Source organism: Jatropha curcas, chromosome 7, assembly GCF_041381405.1.
Source record: "Jatropha curcas cultivar XTBG-Jc1 chromosome 7, XTBG_Jcur_1.0, whole genome shotgun sequence".
Lineage (NCBI taxonomy): Eukaryota > Viridiplantae > Streptophyta > Magnoliopsida > Malpighiales > Euphorbiaceae > Jatropha > Jatropha curcas.
Window position 1 is genome coordinate 24,810,691 of NC_143157.1, and position 23,063 is coordinate 24,833,753.

A 23,063-nucleotide genomic window follows, 5' to 3' on the forward strand; every position below is an offset into this window, starting at 1 on the left:
GAAAAATAATGAAAAATTTTGTTGGGTGGCAACACCTTTTTGCATGTAATATTCTTTATTGTTATAATTAATTTAAGGAGAGTCAATTAATTATTTAATGGAGAACTACATGGTTTCATTATTTTGTAATTGTCAAGAAACATCATTACATTAGAATTGAATTAGTTGTAATGGATGATCAAAAGATACAATCAGTCAAAGAAGAAAATAGGAATGCAAATAGTTTTTTTTTTTATATATAAAATATAATATAATGGTCCAAAGTTCAAACTACTTTTTATAAATAAAGGAGGGTGAGCATTACCCATTTTGTAACTGAAGTAACTACCTTTGCCTCCCACCACCATCCTCAATTTTTCAATAGAAAGGGAAAACTTTGAAATTGAAGTCAATTAGCATTGACAAAGATTTTAATTAATTAGAGGTTAAGATTTGCAAACATTTTGCTTCTAATACACAAAAAAGGTATCCGAAATTAAAAATATATTTTGATGGTATTATAGAAATTAAAAATATGTCTTGATGGTATTACGAGACATACGCTTGATTAGCGAATATATAAATTTTATTAATAATAAATAAGATAAAAAAAAGGAGGTAAGATGGAGAGGGTTTACAAGCATTATTTACCTAGTTTGGATTCAAGGGAACACAAAGTCACACGACACATCAAGTAAAAAGAGAGGAAAAGCTTCTCTCTTTTGTAATGTTTTCATACTTTCATTTAATTACCATATGCACTGAAAATAGCACACAAGAAAGGGGAAAAAAGATGGGAAAAGAGACAAGTAAGATATAAGTCCTTTTTTCCTCTTTCTTTATTTCTTTTTCTTTTTCTCTTAAGCAATAGAAAGAGATGCAACTATATGGAAGAATTGTAGCTTCTCTAATAGCTCTTTAGCATGTCTTGCACCTCGGCACTCCACCCGTAAAAACAGCTCCCCGCTTAGCCGTTCGCCTATATGGGCATCAACGAGCACCCCAGAGACACTCCGGCAGCTATTAGCCAAAGCTCGGCCAACCTCAGCTGCATTGTCAGGACGGTCAACCACCAGAGGGCTCCCTCCTTTGAAAACCTCAAGCTTGTTTATAACAAATGAACCATCAGCTTCTACTACTTCCTTGAAGTCCTGTAGGCTCGGTGCATACACAGGAATATTGAAATTGTCACGCTCCTCGCTAGTAATGAGACCCTATATTCATCAATTAATGTAACATTAGTATTTTAAATTTGTGTAACATTAAAAAAAATCCTATAGTAAATATAATTTGATTAACGAAGCAATCAAATTGGAAAAACATTTATCACTTAAGAATTATAAAAATGCATTTCAACTTAGCAATACTGAAACTCGACAATCATAATATTTAATTAGCATAAAAGAAACTATCTGGCTAGCTATTGTAAAGTCACATGCACAAAACCATGAAAGCTATATTACGATTAACGTAGTTTTGTACTTCCTCATATTTATCCCTGCCATAAAAATTGTACTCTCTTATTTCATAATTATCTGATAAACAATGATCGAATGGATCCAAAATGAGTTTCTTGACAAGTTATAAGGCATGATTGTGTTGGTGGTACAGTAAATTTATGGATCTACACTACACCAATGCCCTACTGCCCACTTCCAAACAGTGATAATTTAGCCGACAAAGATGATTGACAAATGGACGGGTAGATTGAAGTTTTGGTAAAACATCAAACGGTTAAATTTGACTAGGGTTAATCATGACCAGTTACATTCCATTATGAGGACTTTGTTATAAGCCCTACATATAATCATATCCTCTCTTGCATGGTGTTTTCTTGCTTTTTGGTCTGCCAAGGCAACAAAAAATATAATACTAGCAGTCTATTAAAATTACCTCTTGGACAAGATCATCCCATGCATCCTGAAAGTGGGTCCCAAATAACAGGCCTGCCCCACCTTGGTCAGTGGGGTCCACTGAAGTTCTACCCAAACAGACAAGGAACATGGACCCACCTCTCTTCATTTCCTGTGATCTTGCTCTTAGGAATCCTGCTAGGTCTGTTTGGAATTGTTTTTTGTATGCGTTGGATGTGGATTCACTTGCTCCATGGATGAACACCCTTTCTTTGTTATATGCTTCAGATGTCTTGTCCAATACAGCCTCTGGCACCTATATAAACATATATATAGTTATGACAATTTCAACCGCTAAATTAATTTGCCTCGGAAAACCAACTTCTCTTTATCCATTAGAGTTTTATAACCTTCATGATTATTTGGGAAATAATGAATCTATCAAGTCAAACTTGAAAATTTCATGAGTTTCAAAGTAAATTACTAATATAGTCTTAATTTAAATTGTGTCTGTCTCTGTCAAACACATCCACTAACCCACCACCATAAAAAGACACTTTGAGAACAAAAATTTCAACTCAAACACTGCCCAATGATCTAAATTTCCCATACAAATGCACAATACTTTCGACCTTCATCAACACAATAATATTGTTGGATTGGCTTTTTGACCAATTCAAAGCCTGCAAAGCGTAAGACAATTAGATAAATTCAATTGACTCAAAAAAAAAAAAAAAAAGAATAAAAGAATTAGTCCAATATTTATATATTAATATTAACAAGAAAAAGCAAGGGGAAAAATATGACTTCTATATGTTAGAGTATATGTTAAGAAGTTTTAATACGCAAAAATTTAGAGTAATCCAATAAATTATTACCTGAGATAGCCAGTGCAAGGAAAATGCAGAGTGAAACACATCAATGGTTCTTTCAGGGAAAAGTCTCCCGTAAAAAGAACCGGGAACTCCGGCCACGAAATAATTCCGATGGCCACTGGCAGCCAAACACTCTTCCATGCTTCCGCCATAATTGGCTAAGGGAGGAAGGAGTTGAAAAAGAGTGTTGAAGTCATTGCTAGGAAGATCGGAGAAACAAGCAGAGAACTCCGGTGGCTCAAGTCCTGCTGACTCATATCGCTTGATCATGTGCTTGATTATCACTTCAATGATATAGATTGTGTTATTCCCAGATGAACAACCTAAGTCCACCACCTGAAATGGGACCTCAGCCGAGTTTAGTTGCACCTTATCTAGGGTTTCTTCAAGAAGGTGAAGCATCGATCGAGCATGTATAGCCTGCATGGATATATAATTAGGGTTTAAAAAGAAAAAGAAAAGCAGCACTGAAAGAACACATATATACGCACAAGGAACAAGAACTTCAAGGATCAAGAACATATATTTTCATTATATATATAAAGAAATAAAGATAAAAAGAAACCTTGCAAGAGTAAATATGTAGATAGACCATAGTTGTTTACAGATAAAACAAACTAATTGGAGATTATCTTAGATCTACAACAAGAAAGGGAGAAAGAAAAGCAAAATTGTACAAAGAAAATAAAACACCCACACACACTTGTATATATATATGATGAGAAATAATTAGGAGTTATATACATACCTGAGCTTGGGAGTTATTGGCATAGCTAGCCTCTCCTTTTCCTCCTTTCATACAAAGCAATTTCTCAAGCTTCATGTCAGAAACAACAACATTATCTCCATTAGAAGCCATATTTCTTTGTTTTGGTAGGAAGAAATGAGAAATGCTTTGATATGATTAAGTTTGAGAGAAACACAGTGAAGAAAAGAGAAGAGCAAGAGGTGAACATATATAGATAAGAGCGGTCTGGCTGGGCTGTCAATAATTAACTAAAAATTAAAAATAATATGTAATTTGTAATTAAGAAAATAATTAAAAATAGCTAAATGGCGTTTTTTCAGTTACAATAAATAAATATGGTATAAACTCCATACTGATGGGGCTCACATGCACAACAAAAGTATTATTGGCCCTCCATTATCGCCACAATTCTAATTTGCCGACTCTGTTAGTATGTGTTTTAATAAACTGATTGTTCAAATTATTAAAACTAGGTTTTTTTTTGGATTAAAAAGAAATTAAAAAGGTTGGTGAAGTTTAACAAATTTAGTTATACATGGTAATATCTGGATTGCTTAATTTAAACTCAACTAAAATATATTAACCGATCATTTCTCAATTTTAATTTTAATTTTATTTGTTTTTCTATTTAAAAAAAAAAAAAAATTGGAAAGTGGTTGAAATGCATGGGTCCATCGTATCCTTAAATGGGCAAACAGAAACTCAAAACCGTGCAAAACAATAATGAATTAGCTTAAATCAGAAACAAACAATGGCAGAGGCGTTGTTGACCAAAGACAGTGCATGGCTAACCATTTCTATATATTATATGTGACGTTTTAACTTGTAATTGACCAGTTGGACTTCAGTGGCTAATTCGTCTTTTCTCTTTGGATTGTTTATAATACGTTACGTTTCCATTAAACATGTAAAACAAAACTATTTTCAACCTTACCTTACTCTTTTTCTTTTTTCTTTTTTTAAAAATATCAATAATTTTATATAATTCAATTATTATAAAGAATAAGCTTTCTTAAATAAAATAATCAACTCAATACATACGTGAATGAAAAGAAAAAGAATGGAATTATTAAAATAAAAAACAAATTATTGCCTAATAATCCTACACATATAGCAATTAATTATACGGTATAATCACAAACACAAAGCAACAAGTTGAGGAAGAAAAGATGAGAAACCAATTATGTTTTTTTATCCAATTAATTATAGTTTGGAGTGAATGATTAGGAGGTGTTGTGATAACAGTAGTTGGGCAAGATAAGCACTCCATAAAACCCTTTTTCTTTTAATTTTTTTATATTAATATTAATTAGTAGTAATTAGTAATTATCATTATATTACTTTATGAGATAATTAAAGTTAAATTTGTCGATTCTGTGAGAGAGCAATTTCATGGGATAATGTGGGATTAAAGAGAGAAATCAGATCTGTTAAAAAGCCAATTAATTATAATTAATAATAATGATTTATATTAGTGTTTGATTTTATTAAACCATCATCCCAGAAATCAAGGTTCAGTTTGTGTACCTAATCCCTTTTTTAAACTATCTAATTAACTACTAACTAGGCTAATACTAATACTTAGTCTTAATTAATTAATTTGTTGGAATGATGCTGGTGCTTAAGCTAGCACACTAATAGTGCTATGCTATAGAGGGGAAAAAGAAATTTTTGTAGGTTTTTGTCTAGCTAGCGGTAAGTGCAAGTCGTAATGCAAGCAAATATTCATATTTAAATTACTTAAAAAAAAAAAAAAAAAATCGAAGGTTCAGTTTATAAAAAAAATACTTACGGATAGGACAGTCACGAACCTAATTTGCAAAAAATTTTTTGAAGGGAATGAATCCTTAATTCACACTAAATAGAGGAAAATTTATTTCATCGTATAGTTTGGGCTTCTAGAATATGATGCCCTCTGAGGTTCTCGGCTAGATTATAATACATCGCTCGTTATATAGGAGGAGCTCTGGTTGAATTATTTTTTTTTTAAAGAAATTTGCGAAGATTTTCAATTGATCATTAAGTTCATAAATTAAACATTTTTTAACAAAAATTTAAGCATTTATAACTTAAATGTCGTATAGGAAACTTGGTTTGATTACTCATAATTTGACCTCACTAAACATGATTAATACCTAGATAAGATCTATTAATGAAGATCTCAATAATTTAATTGTCATTGGCTATCTCCTTAGAAACTAGGACCTTATATTAGGTCAATTTCATTTTTGACAAAAGATCATCATTAACTTTTCTTTAATCCAAAAAGTTTGTAAAAATAATCTAAAGACCCGGAATCTTGTTTTTTCTTACCCCTCCTTTTTACTACCCTACATTACAAAGTCTACACCACCGTGATAATCGCCGGTTCCCATGAAACTAAGCCGGAATCGGGCCATTCTCTTCTTCTTCTTCTTCGTCTTTAGTTAGCCTTCTCCCTTTAACTTCCAACTAACCCTACATTAATATATATATAACTGTAGGTCTTGCTTTTTTATGTTTTTCAGATTTCATTTGGTGAGTGTAATAAAATTTAAGCAAATGTAATCGCTCCGGGTACAAAAAATTATCTAACTATTAATCAGGAGATAAGAGGACACACTTGATAATATATAAAAATAAAATATTTTTAATTATGTTAAAGTACATTCCATTATATCCTACAAAATCAAATCTAATTCTCAGCCACATTAGCTCTGCAAAGATGATAAATAGAATAATGTTATGGATTAATTTAGTAAAGATTTGGAATTTTTAAGTGCCATGGACCGTTGATATTGAATGTAGTTTAATTAATTATCTTGACAGGACGGCTGGGTATGATGTTGATTTTGTTTATTATTTGTAAGTTTTCAAACAAAAGGAAGAAATTTGAAGGTCGGAAAGTTCACGGTGAAAAGCCTAAAAAAAGGTCGTAGAACGGTCAAAAAAGATTGTAATTAAGCTTGTGTCATGTGTTCTTGTCTGTTATTTCCTATTTGCGGCCCCATTTAGATCGTGGATTTGGTAGAGGTCAAGCCCCTCAAAACCTCAGTCTGACGCACCACTTCTTTTCTTTCTAATTTTCTAGTTTGTAGAAAAAGATTGAACCTGCCGGCTACTACAAATTTCACAATCAACTTTAATATTCTTATTTATGTTTTTCAAAATTCTATTCTTAAAAAGTATAAAAAATAAAGAACAGGAATTTCAATTCAATAAATCCAAGATCTCTCTTGTTATTTTGTGCCATTGAACTTAAAATATATTGGTAGCCTAATGGGCTATTTAAGAGCAATATTACTTCAAGCAAGCAACATGTGAGCATGTGATTTGTGACTACTAATGACAATTGAAATGCATCGAATTGTGACCCCTTATAAACCCTAGCCTGCCAATATATAATGTATTAGACAACTTATCCAAAGCATGGCATTTGTAACAATTACAAGGAACAGCCTTCCAATAATTAGTCAAACACAGTAATAGCTTGGTTTTGGATTTATAAGGCAAGTTGCCAAAAGGGTTGGGTTTAGCGACGACAAAGAAAGAATAGACAAGAAGAAAATTTAAAAAAAAAAAAAATGAATCTTTTAATTTACGAGATAAAAGTAAGAAGAAAGCTTCAATTCTGAGTGGCTGGAGGAAACAATTTGATCTTTCCCATATTGAGATTGTCAAAAACAGGCAAACCTAAAAACTCGGGTATTAATGTCAATGGGTAACCATCAGAAGCAACAGGAGTAACATAAATAAAATAAAATACTAATATGGGCTATTCATAGATAATTAAATATTTTTAGGTCATTCATCCCAAACACGAACCACCAAGAAGGAAGATGTCTTCCAGAATTGAATCACACTTAAGACGCACACAAATATTATTATTGTCCTTTTACAGTAAGATTTCAAGAGATGCTACTTCCCAAAGCTTTCTAAGAAATACTAGACAAGACTGGTACTCACTAATACAAATGGTGCGCAATTAAGTCTTGTAAATGATAATAATTGAATGATCAAATGTAGAGTGTTTGTCAAGCAACTGGTGGTCATCGCAGGGTCTTTAATCTCCATTTCAACATTTAAAATACCCTGCAAGAATCAGACAGTTCGAGTCCTCCAACTTACGAGACACTAAAAAAATTTAACTGGTATTTGATTTTGAAGACTATGTCGTGACATCATTAATCAGGTGGAGCTCTTCAAAGTAACCATCACAAAGAAACCGAGTAGGCTTTTATCACCATCATAGTTACAGGAAAAAAATATGTAATATATGAACTATTTTCATATCTAAAACTAATCCAAAAGGGAAAAAAAAAAAAAAAAAAGATTAGAGAATAGAGTATAATGCTAATTCTACAATGCTAATTCTACAATTTTCTGGGGGATTAACTTGTAAACACGAGAAATTTTGTGAACTGGGGTTGACAAAATCATACAAACTGGAACTAGAGTTACATATTATACAAGACATGAGTATTAAAAAACACTCGTCGAATTCTGCATGTCCCACTTGAAATAGACTACCTGTTTTTAAACAAAAGGAAATAAATAAAATTACCCTTTGAAGGACGCAAAACAGCAAAAAGGAAAAAAAAAAAATGCAATACGGTGAAGGGAAGCAAAAAGGAAAGAGAACCCTAAAACATGACAGTCAACTTGTGGCTCAACCTAAAAGGACAAACAGAATGTTTCTCATCTGAACATTGTGATATAATTGCAAGAAAATGAAAACGCACTACTTTATGTGGTTTTTAAAATCAATCCTTGTCAGAACAGAAAGTCTATCAAGTAAGCAGTGACAGATCAATCAAAAATAGTTTTCATATATTCCCTTGTAAATTCAGATAACTATGCCTATACTCTAATGACTTTTGAGAAATGAAAGATCAACATATAAAAAAATGTCCCCATAAGAAGGAAAGCATAAAGATGAATGCAAGCACATGACAGCATATAAAAGCTACCACTTTATATTCTAATCTAGATATTTACTTCTTCAAATGACCACCATAGAATCAGCACATTTCACATAAAATTTAAATTGATAAGCCAACAATTATCAAATATATAAGATAGATGGGTACCTGATCAAAGGGAAGACCACAAAGACACCATTAATTGAAGCCTTTAACATTCCCGTATTATGTGCATGAATGACTAACTAAAAACAGGTTGAAATGTTCCTTTTGACTCATCATAAAACCATCTGCAACGCAATTTTTCCCTCGTCAAGTAAGATCAAAAGAAGTCAATTCACTCTCACTTCTCAACTTGAAACAATAAAACAAACAATTAAGATACATGTCCTCATCACCACAGTAGAAGCAAAAGGGAAACAAAGAAAATATGAATGTAATAATTCTTTGTAGAATCCTATTGTTAATAAACTTTAAAAAAACAAAAAAAAAAAAAAAAAAAAAAGAGAGAGAGAGAGCAAAGAGAATAAAAGAATGCATGTGCACATAAACAGAGAGATAGACACATCATGCAGTTTTCCCAAGAGTGAGCAGTAAGCAAGGGTTTGCAAGAGATGAAGTCATGAAAATACATACTTGCATATAAAAACTGGATCTGATCCAATATTAGCCTCAGTTCCTAACTGATTCTGTCTTTCACTATTAATCTGAAACTTGATAGAAGGAAGAACTTTGCATTGACCTTGAATCAACCCAGCCATTAAACTGCTTTCGTGATTAGATTCATATACCTGAAATAGAGGAAAATGGAATTCATAACATGCATGACAAACACACAATATCCATCAAAATGCAAATTCAGAAAATTAAATTCAACTGAGTTAGCTTTTTGGATTATTATCTTTGAGCAATAACTCTGTGTGTGTGCGCGGGCGAGCGTGTGATTTTGTATGTTCTCCAACTACTCATGTGCGAACAGTTACAGTTTTCAATGGCAATCAGACACTAGAGAAAGACAAAATTATATGAGAAGATTGTAAACCTCGTTGCTTTCAGAGGCACAGGGGTGGCCAACAGCCTTTGGCAAGTCACCTGGGAAGTAGCATCGATTCACAAGAACCCACTTTGTTCCTGTTTCAATATCCTCCCACATTGCCTGAGATAAAGGTCAACCACATAAGGAACTCTTTAACAGATTATTTCACAGAAGACAACTTAAATAAATTAACTAATAATACCAACTTAAAAAGTAATTCAACTCTAATTCTATGCAAAAATTTAGTAATGTGCTTGTGTCAGACAAGCCAGCTTTTAATCTTTTAATTTCTTTAGCTGAACAATTACCATAGCAATTATAATAAGAAGAAATAATTGGTGATTCACTTGCCTGCAGCTTTGAGGGCATCAATTTCTCATGACTAGAACGAAAAAGGGCATGATCCTGCACTTTATATGTCACTCCATCAATAAAACAAGACTGATAAAATGTTTTTCCATCTGAAACTTTAACTGCATCACCAATCCATTCAACACTGTGAAAGACATCAGAAGACATCCCGGCATGTTTTCTCGCCTCATCACTAGGTTCAGAGCTTTCAACAGGATTTGCACAGATAGCAACTTGCTCACTTTGTTTCACATCAAATGTTGATGTACAGTCACTATTGCCTTTTACAAACTCTAAGTCCTCAACCACAAAATTTCCCTGACTACTTTTGAAAGGAACTTCACTAGCATTTGATAGTTCTGCTCTGGCAATATGTTGCAAGTCATTGGAGGGTTTGGAATTTTCAAATTTATTGCTAAACACCTCAGATAATATAGCAGGAGGCTGCAGTTTTGGTTCAGAACCCGATGTCTCTTCTTGTGTGTGTGATTCCGAAACTTGAGCTAGGTGAATAGATCTTTCACTTGACAAGCCAACAGAAGGAGAATCAGAGACAACACCAACAGATTTTGTTAAGTTATTAGGGTTTCCAGTACACGTCCCCTGATCCACATTTTTAACACTTGCAATGATACTATTCCCGGTCATTTCCCTTCCATCAGGTGCTGACTCTGCACAGTTGTCGCTTGCAGTACTAGATCCTGCAGGATTTTGTAAACCAGAGCTTCCATTTGCCAATAACTTCTCTTGATTAACATTTGGATCTACAGTCCCATTTTTCTTGTCTGATGATGGCTGAGCTCCAGCTGGATTAGAAGGCCCTTTTGGTGGAGTTATGCTCCTCATGACACGACCATACTTAGGTGGCAAAGGCTTCCCATTGCTTAGTGCTGTGCACCTCAAGCAGTGCCATTCACCACCTCTTGGTATTCCTTTCTGATTCATTGCTTCTAGACATTTCAAATGAAATCCTTTCTCACAAGCATCACAAAGGACGACAGTTTCCACCTCATTGACAGTAACCTTGCACATTTGGCAAGTTAAAGGCTTATTCATATATTCCCTTGAAGGTGGAGTCCATGTGGGATGTTCAGGAAGTTTTGGATGCAATAACTTCTGAACAATTTTAGCAATATCATTGTGGTTGTTGAAAAACGGTGTGGGTTGAACATACTTCATGCCTTGCATAGGTTGATGTACACTTGGCAAATTTGCTGGTGTGTTTTGAGCAATAAATGGTCTGAATGCTTGATCTCTTGCAGATTGAGAAGCAGCATGTGATGATCCCAACTCAGTAGTTCCATCAGCCTTAGTAGCATTATGATTTAATACCTTGTTTTCTGGTGTACTCTTGGCAGAGGACATAGAATGAGATTGCAAAGACCAAGTTGAAGCATTTAACAATGGCTGGTTTGCAGAAACATTTGCTGAAGCATTTGCTGCATTTATAATTTAAAAAGCATAACAAGTGCATAAAATTAAACAAAATAGATTAATGTAGAAGATGATAGTGAATAAGAACCTGAAAAAATAATGTTATGGGGGGCATCAAGGAACTTATACCTAACCCAGTCCCCTCCTCCCTACACAGCCTACTCTCTTAAAAAAACACAGGCATGCATCACAGGATGAACATGGGTGTGATAGGAAAGACAAGTAACATGAATCTTAAACAATTTCACAATTTTACTTATTCATCCACAATTAAGAAAAACCTAATATGTAATAAGCATCATTAGTTGAATTTTGAGAGATGGAAATATAAGTCCTCGGAAATATACCATATCAAAATTAAGCATGCATTCTACGATTCCCTGGGCAGGTTATTCTTTAGACTTGCTTGATTATCCAATTTGTTTCATATAAATCAACGATAATAGGCTCAACAATCCATATACTATATCCATTAAAGAAAGAAAGAAGAATGAAGGAATAACATCATTCGTGGATCTAGGGAAAAAAGGACTAAAGAAGAAGGGAAGTGGAGGATTACCTTGCGATTGTGGTGCATAAGAAGTCCCATTTGAACCTTCCGATTTAAATTGTACCTTTTCAACCCTAGGACCGGCCAATATAGACGAACCCCTTCCTGGATGACTGTTGGGTAATCCAGCAGACACTGTAGATGGTCTTGCTTCTGTGGCGAGCAGCTGATGTCCTCCAGATGTAGAAGTTGCTGCTGACACATGTCCTAGAGTTGAAGAAGTTGGAAGGTTTCCCGAATGTAAAGGTGCATTACTTGGTTTATCTGATGAAAACATGCGAATAGAATGGGATGGCCCACGGGTATCACCCATTGCAACAAAACCTGGCTGTGACACTTGTGATGAATATGGAGCAGAAGGTGCAGTAAATTTTTTGGATTCTTCCATCTAGAGAAGCATGAAGAAACATGCACTTTTTAGTAATGACACAATATTAACAGTTTGACACGATCCAACCAAATCCAGCAAGATAGTTAAATAGCTCAAGCAGGGATAAGAATTACAGTGGATCATTCCCCAACGACATAAGACATGTCTTGGACCTGACTTTGGAAATATGTATCACAATGTGCCTAATATCTTTTATCTGATAAACTTTTTCTCAGCCACATTTTATAACCTACAGCGCATTTTATATCTTTGCGAAGACCAATTTTTTGAATAGTAACGTCCATAAGGATTTGAAACTTTCATTATATCCCACTTATTAATTTCTACAGCTCAGCTCTTTCCCTATTCTACTTCTTACTAGAAACCAAAAGGATCCTAGACGCACCATCTTCACTTCAATGACATCAGAAGATCTATCAAAGATTAGGGCTCTTGACCTCATTTTTCGTTCATGCATTACAACCAATATCAGTATGAACTACAACTCAGCTTTTTACATTTTAACCACCAACAACAGCATGAATCTACACCCAGAAAGAAAGAGAGAAAAAAGATGAATAAATCCAACAAATTTTTGCTAATTGGACTGAACTGATATGAAAAGGCAAAAAATAAAATCCTTAACTCATAAAAGCAATAAAACAAATAAAATAACCAATGCCTACTCAAACAACGTTACAGATACAAACGCACAGGATTTTAAAAAATTTTACCTTCCTCTTTGTAAGCGAGAGCTTCTCTTTAATTGACAACCTTGATCCTCGAAATCCTAATCGTTGATCTTTAATCTTCCAATTGAGCCCAAGATCCTCAATAACAGTCCCAATTGCGTCCCTCGCTACTAAATCCTTGGGCGCCAAATCCTGACAAATCTCTACCAATTTTGCCCTAGCCTCCGCCATCATATTTACCTCAGCTTCGGTCGGACTCCTCCCTCCTCTCATCCCAGCCATCGTAGACAAAACCAGCACTATCTCCGCCACTCTCCGCAATTCTCCGGCCCCACAATTTGCCTTTTTAGTTGACCTAGCATCTAATTCATCGGTCTCCCCATTCTCCACCGGCCTCTTCTCACCAATAGAAGCAACCTCAACCACACATTCCGATTGAACATTATCACCATCTCGAGACTCATCATTAACCGCCGAATCCATCTCTTAAAGAGCAAATCCCATGTACGACACCGTTCCACGAAGGGAGACCTGCAAGAGAAAGAGAAAAGAGACATGTGAGATGAGATGGAGAGACAGGGAGCAAATGAAGGAAACCCTAGAGAGAGAAATAGAGAGGTTTAGGAGAAATTTGAAAATTTTGAGACGTTAAATTAAAGAACCTTTTTGGCGGGTAAATTGGAGAGAGAGATTTGTAATTTTTGAGTGATATTGTAAATGATAATAGGAGGGGGCCTGAGGTGAGATATGTGAGAGTGAGAGAGAGAAAGAGGTGCGAATTTAGCAGAGAGCGATTATAGAGAGAGTGAGCGTTTGTTTCTAGAGAGAGAATGGGTTAATTACGTTCTTATTATTCGAGTTATGTGAACCGGGCGGCTTGGGTTTTTAAATTCCGGTTCTTAAAGCCGGTTTACCATAGAACGGTAAGGAAATTGGGGGTTGACGGCTTGCTTTTCTAGGGATTTTGACTTTACTGCAGTGCGTAATTTACGTTGCTGTCCGGTATCCATTACGTGCCCTCCATGTCAGCTTAGTGAACAATCCGCTAGTTTTTTCTTTGAGCATGTATAGTGCTGCGGTTATACAATGGAGAAAATTGGCAAAAATATTTTTTAAAACTTATTACAACCGACTGAATCAAAATAATAATAATCTTAAATTTTAAGTTATGTAATGGATTTCAAAACTAAAAAACAAAATAACAACAAACAGAAACCAAGTTTTAATTAATTTGAAATTAATTTATCAATCTTTTGTTTTCATTCTATTTATTACTAAATTTATAATTATATTAAAAATAACGAGTCTTTTGAACAAAATGGCAATTTTATTTGCCATGGATCTATCTACTACTCATAGTCCACTCTTTTCTTTTTTTTTTCTTTTTTTCTTTTTGTTTTGAGAATCACTTCATTTGTTTATTTTGTTCAAGTTAAATTTATGTTTTTCATTTTTTTTATTTTTTTGAATAAAACTTAATTTGATTCACATGCCACGAAATAAGTGACAAAATAAATATATATTAAACTTCATAAGACAATTATAAACCTGCTCCATATCTAACCCATCATCTCTTAATTTTATACGTTGTATTCAGCAGGAACCGCGTTTTAAATAGAAATATTAAATATTAATTTTTTATAGTGTTCGCTAATATAGTGTTTTTATAGATTAATGTGGATTTTGTAAAAGATTAACATGTAACATTTAGTTTTTATTTTTCTACAAAAACTATTTAAACAGCTAGTTACTTAAATAACTAAACGCTACAAAAATAGCTAATAACTACAAAAGCAATTAATTTTATCGAACAAATAAGCAAAGTTTATTTTATGCGATTTTGAAAAAGATGGCAAAATGTAGAATTTAAATTTGACTCTCTTTTGATGGTTGAAGCTATGGACTACATCGTAATAGATTTGTCTTAACTAGGTATTTTGAGGGATATCCTTACAATATTATCGCATTTTCCTCTAAAAACAAAAGCTCCACAATCAAATTAATTGACAAACGGACTAAAATATTGTCAATTAAATAAAGATTAAAATGCTATTATCTAAATATGTATTCTCATTCGAAAAAAGAATATCTAAAATATAGTGAATAGAAAAATAGTGAAAAGCATCTCAGTATTAACAAAAGTGTATTTCTTATATATTGTATTTTAATTTGCAGGTGATATCACTTCTTATTACTGTTATCTTTTTCTATCAGCTAACAAATAAGAGCATAATTATGCAATTTTAGTGAGGGTCAACAATAATTTTAATTGAATGGGTTGGGATAATGGGACGCTTTTGCAAAAGTTTAGTGGGAAAAATTAATGTTAGCCCGACATGACAATGAAGGGATCCGCACTTGTTAGTAATTTGCATTAGGAAATAACCACCATATCATTAAATCAAATAACAATTAAATTTAACTTTTAAGTTCCATATCGTCCATAACCATCCACTCCGACTGTGTATGTTATTAAAAAAAACGACACAGCCCATTTTATCAAAACGACACATAGCTGCATCCGATGGTTTACTAATCATTTGCCGTAGAGCACGGGCAGCCCTTTAATATATCATCATGCACTTGAATTGCTCAATCAAACATCAGTGTTAGATCGATTGCTATAGTTTAATCGTCTGCTTTCAAAAAGATGGGCCTCATATTCCAGGAAACTAATCTAAATTTGTCCTCCGCTCTTTTGTAATTTGCAATTTCCCTATTGCAGAAAGAAATTCATTTACCAGCAGCATTTGAAACAATCGTGTTTTTTTTTTTTTACTTTATTTTTTTTGAGAGTATTTATCATTTAGATAATGGAAGATTTAAATTGTTTTGTTAAGAACTAAGGTTCAATATTGTTTATGAACAGATCAAGATCTTTTGAGCACCGAGAATCTGCATTCCACCGCGAAGCCTGAGAACAAGGTGAAGAGTAGATTCCTTTTGGATATTGTAATCAGCAAGAGTCCTTCCATCCTCCAACTGCTTTCCAGCGAAGATTAACCGCTGCTGATCTGGGGGAATACCTTCCTTGTCTTGAATCTTAGCCTTGACGTTGTCAATTGTATCGGAGCTTTCCACCTCCAGCGTTATAGTCTTTCCAGTTAGGGTTTTCACGAATATCTGCATACCTCCTCTTAAACGGAGGACCAGATGCAGAGTCGATTCCTTCTGGATATTATAATCGGCGAGTGTTCTTCCGTCTTCGAGTTGCTTTCCAGCGAAGATCAACCGCTGCTGGTCTGGTGGAATTCCTTCCTTGTCCTGGATCTTGGCCTTGACGTTGTCGATAGTATCGGAGCTCTCCACCTCTAGCGTTATCGTCTTTCCGGTCAGGGTTTTCACGAAGATCTGCATACCTCCTCGCAAACGGAGAACCAAATGCAGTGTGGATTCCTTCTGAATATTATAATCGGCAAGGGTTCTTCCGTCTTCGAGTTGTTTTCCAGCGAAGATCAATCTCTGCTGGTCCGGTGGAATTCCTTCCTTGTCTTGGATCTTGGCCTTGACATTATCGATGGTATCAGAGCTCTCGACTTCAAGAGTAATGGTTTTGCCTGTCAAAGTCTTAACGAAGATCTGCATGCCGCCACGGAGACGGAGGACGAGGTGGAGTGTTGACTCCTTCTGGATGTTGTAATCGGCTAATGTGCGGCCATCTTCAAGCTGCTTGCCGGCGAAGATCAACCTCTGTTGATCCGGTGGAATTCCTTCCTTATCTTGGATCTTGGCCTTGACGTTATCAATTGTATCGGAGCTCTCGACCTCGAGAGTAATAGTCTTGCCGGTCAGGGTTTTCACGAAGATCTGCATACTGTATGGAAGGGAGAAATCTAGAATGCTTGAGAATTCTCTAAGATGAAGATTCTGAGAATTAACTGAAATAACAAGTATGAAGAAAAAAAAGCAAGGCGCCGAGTTTATATAGAGGACCGAACCGACTCCGACTAAATGGAATTGTGTGGAAGGAAGGAATTGAAAACCTTCCTGGCAAAGGAAAGGTCAAAAACGAGAAATTATTTTAGCGGTCAACATTGATCGATGGAATGTTAGGTTGCATTTGTTGGGCGTTTCATCTACGGTCAGGAACCTTCCAAATAATTTCTGGAATATCCTAGTTGCTTGATCAAGAAAAATGGATAACTTTTTTTTTTTTTTTTTAATTTGACATGAATCTCAATCTTTTGCATAGCCAAGGCCCCAAAGCCCAATGACAAATGGAGAGCCCAGATCCGAATAACCAAACTACCAAATCCAACTGATCTAATTCGGTCTAATTTGATACTCGATAGATATTATAGGTTTTTTTTTTTTATTTTCTATGGAAATTGAAATTTTTATCATTTAATTTGGTTGGATTTTTATTCAACTGAACAAATAGCTCAGATTACCACAAAAAATATTAATCTTAACTAAGTCAAACCGAATTGAGCTGGTTTAATTTAATTTAATTTTTTATATTTTTTTGATTGGAGTGCATTCTCATTTAAAAGATTTCAGTCCATTGGTTCTATCTGTTTTGTGTTTTTTTAAATTTTATTTCCGAACCACTCTTTTTTTAGCTGGGGCGGTTTCTTTTCGTCGTCCCTCGTCGTCATTTTTCTTTATTTTATTTAGCTTTCTATCTATTAATTTTCAAATATATAATCGTTTGAAATAAAATTTAGATTTAATTTCTCAAATTAAATATTTTTGCTATCTTCTTATTGGATTATTAATTTCTTTCCTTTCATGGAGTTGTTCCTCGTTATTGAGGAGTTTCTATTTGAATCTTTTATTTCTCTGGTAGTTCAAAATACAAGATGGATTATTAGTTACTTGTAGTTGGAGACTTCAAATCTTCAAATTCTCGTAATTTTCTTTTATCAATGGAGCATAGTAGTACGGTCCGTTCATCTATTAAAGGTTGTTATATTAAAAGTGTCAGTTGTAACAAGGTTCCGAAAAAACAATATTCAAGATAATATTGTGAAATGTTTCTTTTATCATCCTATTTGAAAATGAACCAGTTTTTACCGGAAAATTAATTTCTATTGCCAAAAACATCTCCAAACAGAAGATTTCAATTTTCTATATTTGTATTTCTTAGTCCTATAAGAATATTATGATATACTCAATTTATATTAATTGTTAATGAATTATTAAGTTAAAAAAAAAAAAAAAAAAAAGATTTCAGTCCATTTGATTTGTATTGATTCGTTCAATTCAAAACAAGCCACTCCAATGCTTACACCTACCCATTGATTTTGATATGTTAATTGTGTCAATTTGCTCAATGTCTTAACTTAAAAATAACTGGTAAAAGAAAAAACATTCTTTCTAGCCCAAATACAAATTGTTTTCACTCAACAAGTCCCCAAAAATTTATTACATTGCACACAAATACAATAATTCTGGTTTGTATCGTTTGTGCTAAATTTACACCATTATGTATATTCACCAAAACCAGCAAATGAATCTATTCAGTTTCTGTACATGTGATTAGTATCACAAGCATCTGGTTGAAGTAGACTGACTGACTGACTTCTACTAAGGGTTACTGTTATGTGAGAGCAAGGTTGCTGCATATCATCATCTTGGAAGTCGCGCAATGGACTTCAGCATTTTGAAGCATAAATCCATGAAGTGGCAAAGGTAATCCCTTCATGAGGCGCAAGTTCACGTATGGAATGAAAACAGTTTTGAGAACAGCGAAAGCTATTGACTGCAAAGAGTTCACAACAGCACTTTTTGAGATTAAACAGACTGGTAAGTTGGTACTTAACAGAAATCCAAGAAGAAAATATATCAGGCTGTTTCTGTCGCACAACAGTCGTGAAGAAACAAATATTCATCCACCGGGTGATGTATTCCCATGGTAACTATTTCAAGTTCAAAGCGGTTCATATCACATCAACCGTCTTTGGATGAGAATATGTTCGACAGTCTTAAAGTCTTAACTCATCTGTAGCCTAATATTTATAAATTTATCTAGATGGATAAATCTGTTATAACCAATATGGAGAAACATAAATCACCTATATAGACAGAATAACTGCAAACTCCTGATGACAGCAAAATATTGATAGTGCAGTTTTAACTTACCCGAATTAGACGCATATGCAGATCCCCAATACTGCTCCACTTGTAAGACACATTAAAGTTTTTCAACTTGAGGATACCAGCAATCTTGTTCCTTAAAATTTTTGGAGAACATGAAGCTCTAATTACCTGCAATGACAGATAGCACTCGAAGAGTATGAGGAAAATGATACTGATAGCATCACTTCCAGCTTTCAGAAAGTACAAGAAATAAAGCATCACAGCAATTACGAAACAAGATCACCAGAAAAAAGTTCTGAACATTCAATTTCTAAATAGAAACTGCTACTTTGGAGAATACTTAAAAGAGCTAAGATAACATGTGGCTAAAAAGTAATGCAGAAAGGGAAGAAGATGAAAATGGATAGGTAATAGGCAACAAAAGTAGCCTGTGAAAGTTAAAGTGAAAATAGATATATATTTTTAATCAAACATACCAACGAGACACATGCAACTGGTATAACTTGGCCACCATCCAAAACATTAACTGTCACATCTAAGTAAATGGCAGCATCAATGTCATTCTTTAAAATTATTATCACTGGTGGAGAAGTTAGTGATATATTAAGACTCATGTCATCGTTTGGGTACTTCTTGTACAGTTGAGGATAAATGAATCTCCATGTTGCAGTGTTTAAGAGGGACTGATTTGGAAATCGATCTACTGTCCAGTGCATGTAACCTGCCTGACCACAGAAATTTTCCAAGAAATTAGCTTAGCTGCTTAACCAAAATAACTATTATTTCATAGAGATCAATGAATATGTACATGCAGTATATCAGCTGAAAATAGAAAAGATGAAACAGTTACGGTATTGCCTCTTTTTAGCCGATTATTTTAACAGACATTTTTATTATATTTATCAGAAACTTCTCAAAGAGGAAAAAGATAATAAAATGTACTAGTGCTATCAGGTCAAAGTTCATGATTTAGCTATGCAATAACTTACATTGAAGTACACTACTGCAGCAGTATTAAAAACGTTTTCATGTAATGAAATTTCAATCATCTTAGTTTGACAATTTGAGGAATCAGAATCGTGTATTCCTTTATAGTAATGGCTGGGAATTAAAACATTATCCATTGCCATGAATAGACCATTAATATCCAATTCAATAGTAGAATTGCTCAACACAGGGTCATCCACAAAAGTAACATTCATCACAGAAACATGATCTACAGAGACTTGTTTTGGAAGTGACTGCAATCTGGAGTCAAGTTTTAATATCCCTTCTTTGATTTTCTTCGAAATAGCATTTTCTACTGCAGACCCTATTGGCCCTGCAAAAGCATCAACCACCCTGGAAGATAAAAGGATAACATTATCATTAGAATATAATTTCTTTAAACAAATATGATGCATGAAGTGCATCTATCAGAGGACGCAAAGGCAAGTTTAAGATGAAACATGGGAATAACTATCCAATAACTGGTTGGAAATTTATTGACAAATAAGAAGAAAGCACTTGATCACAAATGAAAGCTCAAAGAATGGAATTGAAGTACAAATATACGAAGATCAAAATGGTCTTGATCCCATACAAGGCACATCAAGAGTAAACATTTACAAGCAATTGAATAACTTCCAAGTTTCAAGTCACGAGTTTATGCAGCCAGTAATCTTTCTATAATGAAAATTTAGAGAAAGCTATAATGACCATAACTTGCAATTTATTAAAAAATAAGAGATATACAGTTAGAACTGAAATTTGTGTTTCATTTCAAAAAAGCCTATGTGAAATTCCATCATTGGAATAAAACAAGAACTGGAAATTTCTTTAAAAAGTCATCCAGTAAGAAAGGAGGATAAGTTCCCAGTCTGACCTTCACTTCAGACATTAGTATATTTTATATTTTATGAAAGTGACAAAGCCTTATACTGGATTTGTTTAATATCTGGAGCTTAAATTAGAAAAGAAATCCAACCACAGAAAATGTTACATACAATCCACAACTAAAATGAAGAGAAAAATAAGCCTATGAGATTTCTTACACTTGATAAAGCCAAGATGCTCCACCTTCCAACTTAATATCGATATCTTTCACATGACATCCACAGTCCAGGAGAGACAGCTTAAGAGCCCCGCCCTGTTCTTTTAAAGCAACAGTAACCCCAACTTCCATACCTTTAACCTTTGCAGAAGCAGCACTCATCAGTTATTGGTTTTTGAATTAAAATATCAGAGAATTGTATTATGCCAGATATGAAAAACAAGCACCACAGAAAATAAATGACAGATCATTTCACTTTCCCCTTGAAGTAAAATACCAGAAACAAATTTCTTTTATCATTTACAATCAAGTGATGCCTAAGTGAAAAAAACAGAGGGGAAACTCTTTCAAACAAGCTTTGTAAGAGTACAATGTCATTACTAGTGTTGTCACTATGCTATGTAACGGTTTAATTCAGTTCAACTATCTTCTATCTTCTATTGTTTTTTCAAACTTATTGTCTTCACTACGCTTATGATGAATAAAGATCACTAAATGCATGGAATTGCAAATTACTGACACAATTTCATTGGAACAAAACCTTCACTAAAATATATAACCATCTTGCTTACGCCCTTCATTTCTGATTCCCGAATTATCGGTTCTCAACAGTAGACATACTTTGTTCTCCACATCAAGAAAACATTAGATACATTAATCAAATTCACTGAAATTGCTACCCATATAATGCACTAGAAAGGGTTAACGTGGGTATGTACGGCCTAGTAAAAGGGATGAAAAGACACTTGTACATATCAAGAATAAAGAATATCATAGGAATTACATAAGGAAGCTTCTATTTTATGTGTTTCTACTTCAGGAATGATCATTTTGTCGAAAACCCCATCAAGGGTATGACAAACTAGATATTTAACTCTGTTCAGCTTATGTACTTCTCTTGTGAGTTTTGACAGAATCAAAATTATGCAATTACTATGTTATAATCACTACGTAAGTAGACCTTAGCTCATAGAATTATGGAAACTTTTGCTTCCTACATTTACTCCCTTCCCTAGCTACACTGAATTCCCCTTTGCAGAACCCTCAAAGTGAAAATCTTCATATACTTACACTTCTTCTCAAGCTCGATCAAAATTCAAAAGCTATGTTAAAAGAAGAACAAAGCAAATCAATCCCATCCAACAACCAGAAGCATTTACCAAACTCTAGGCAAACAAAGTACAAAACTAAAGCAATACCTCCCTGTCATGTATATACCTGAACCGAGGCATCTCCACTATCCGAAATCACCACTATCCAATTCTTATAAGAGTACATCCAATTCATGGTCAAATCCGCAGTACCACCAGAAGCAACAAGAATAATACCCGTATCTCCAGTTTCAACAGATGAAGAAGCAAAATTAACATCATAAATGGTAATATTTGAAAGAACCACCAGGACTTTGCCAAGAAGTGGGATTTTCACATGCTTCTCTATATCAGGCAATTGAAGTGGAATCATGGAGGACACTGCCTTATTTATCAGCACATCCTTAGTAAAATCAATACCTTTATCAGATAATAACACAGAGATGTAGCCTTCTTCATTGGATTGGAGATGGGTAATTGCAGGAATCAATAGGAGAGACAAAACTAAGAAGAAAATAGGGTGTGCCATGAATTTCAAGACAATAAAACCCAGGTAAGAAATATGATTAAATCATTGAGCAGACAGTATAAATCCAATAGAGAAACAGATTGACGAAATATTTTTGAGTGAAAGCAACCGGAGCCAGAGGAGGGAGGATGTTATGTGCAAGGCAGTTTTTAAAGCTTTTGGACTTTATCCATTACTTCGATTCATTTTTGGACAGTTAGTTGGCTTGGATATTTGACTTGGGGCGGGAAACAAGAACCACGCGTGCCTAAATAGCGTTACAGACACCATCGGTTAAAAAGAGACTTTTCTCGAGAAGGCGCGTGATTCATGTTTAGTCTGGGACAAAGCATCCACTGGCAAGATTCATATTCGTTATTCAGCAGCAGTCTTCAGAGATGGCAATTTTATATGTTTTATTGGAAATATCAAGCCATAAAATCTAATGAGGAATTATAATTTCACCAGCAAAATAAATTTTAATGCTTTTATCTATATTTCCCCCATTTTGTTCTAATTTTAGTATCATTTTTTTAATTTCTTAATCTATATTTTCCACGTTCTGTTCCAATTTCAAAATCAACTACAATATTGGCACTCT

The 23,063-nt window shown here is 34.1% G+C and overlaps 4 protein-coding genes across 5 annotated transcripts; all 4 read right to left on the reverse strand.

Moving 5' to 3' along the window:
* Window positions 1-543: 543 nt before the first annotated feature.
* Window positions 544-3,644, reverse strand: IAMT1 (IAA carboxylmethyltransferase 1). The gene is made up of 4 exons (XM_012215529.3): window positions 3,456-3,644; window positions 2,711-3,127; window positions 1,873-2,148; window positions 544-1,193 (listed from the first exon to the last, which is right to left on the reverse strand). The coding sequence occupies exons 1-4, from the start codon at window positions 3,564-3,566 to the stop codon at window positions 840-842; spliced, it is 1,158 nt and encodes a 385-aa protein (XP_012070919.1). The 5' UTR covers window positions 3,567-3,644; the 3' UTR covers window positions 544-839.
* Window positions 3,645-7,276: 3,632 nt separating this feature from the next.
* Window positions 7,277-13,616, reverse strand: LOC105633025 (RING/FYVE/PHD zinc finger superfamily protein). Of its 2 annotated transcripts, XM_012215530.4 has the most exons (8): window positions 13,452-13,615; window positions 12,832-13,320; window positions 11,737-12,115; window positions 9,744-11,182; window positions 9,399-9,512; window positions 8,993-9,147; window positions 8,525-8,646; window positions 7,277-7,964 (listed from the first exon to the last, which is right to left on the reverse strand). In XM_012215530.4, exons 2-7 carry the CDS (start codon window positions 13,270-13,272, stop codon window positions 8,598-8,600), a joined length of 2,577 nt encoding a protein of 858 aa, XP_012070920.1. In that variant the 5' UTR covers window positions 13,273-13,320; window positions 13,452-13,615; the 3' UTR covers window positions 7,277-7,964; window positions 8,525-8,597. The 2 variants fall into 2 exon arrangements, with proteins under 2 accessions (XP_012070920.1, XP_089579881.1); XM_089723755.1 differs by lacking the exon at window positions 7,277-7,964 and having other exon boundaries at window positions 8,528-8,646; window positions 8,997-9,147; window positions 13,452-13,616.
* Window positions 13,617-15,538: 1,922 nt separating this feature from the next.
* On the reverse strand, window positions 15,539-16,776 carry LOC105633027 (polyubiquitin). The gene has a single exon (XM_012215531.4). The coding sequence runs from the start codon at window positions 16,600-16,602 to the stop codon at window positions 15,649-15,651; it is 954 nt and encodes a 317-aa protein (XP_012070921.3). The 5' UTR covers window positions 16,603-16,776; the 3' UTR covers window positions 15,539-15,648.
* Window positions 16,777-18,085: 1,309 nt separating this feature from the next.
* Window positions 18,086-22,663, reverse strand: LOC105633028 (putative BPI/LBP family protein At1g04970). Its single transcript, XM_012215532.4, has 6 exons — window positions 22,082-22,663; window positions 20,865-21,004; window positions 19,821-20,172; window positions 19,308-19,556; window positions 18,874-18,999; window positions 18,086-18,493 (listed from the first exon to the last, which is right to left on the reverse strand). Exons 1-6 carry the CDS (start codon window positions 22,481-22,483, stop codon window positions 18,332-18,334), a joined length of 1,431 nt encoding a protein of 476 aa, XP_012070922.1. The 5' UTR covers window positions 22,484-22,663; the 3' UTR covers window positions 18,086-18,331.
* Window positions 22,664-23,063: the final 400 nt, after the last annotated feature.

Coding starts and splice junctions, on each gene's coding strand:
- IAMT1 (XM_012215529.3), bottom strand. CDS start 3,566: ATGGCTTCTAATGGAGATAATGTTGTTGTTTCTGACATGAAGCTTGAG. Junction 3,128..3,455: donor CCAATAACTCCCAAGCTCAG/GTATGTATATAA, acceptor ATATCCATGCAG/GCTATACATGCTCGATCGAT. Junction 2,149..2,710: donor CCTTGCACTGGCTATCTCAG/GTAATAATTTAT, acceptor ATGTTTATATAG/GTGCCAGAGGCTGTATTGGA.
- LOC105633025 (XM_089723755.1), bottom strand. CDS start 13,272: ATGGATTCGGCGGTTAATGATGAGTCTCGAGATGGTGATAATGTTCAA. Junction 11,183..11,736: donor TTATGCACCACAATCGCAAG/GTAATCCTCCAC, acceptor TTATAAATGCAG/CAAATGCTTCAGCAAATGTT. Junction 8,647..8,996: donor ATCAGATCCAGTTTTTATAT/GCAAGTATGTAT, acceptor ATTGCGTTGCAG/ATGGTTTTATGATGAGTCAA.
- LOC105633027 (XM_012215531.4), bottom strand. CDS start 16,602: ATGCAGATCTTCGTGAAAACCCTGACCGGCAAGACTATTACTCTCGAG.
- LOC105633028 (XM_012215532.4), bottom strand. CDS start 22,483: ATGGCACACCCTATTTTCTTCTTAGTTTTGTCTCTCCTATTGATTCCT. Junction 20,173..20,864: donor GCATCTTGGCTTTATCAAGT/GTAAGAAATCTC, acceptor TTTATCTTCCAG/GGTGGTTGATGCTTTTGCAG. Junction 18,494..18,873: donor TGCATATGCGTCTAATTCGG/GTAAGTTAAAAC, acceptor AACTCTTTGCAG/TCAATAGCTTTCGCTGTTCT.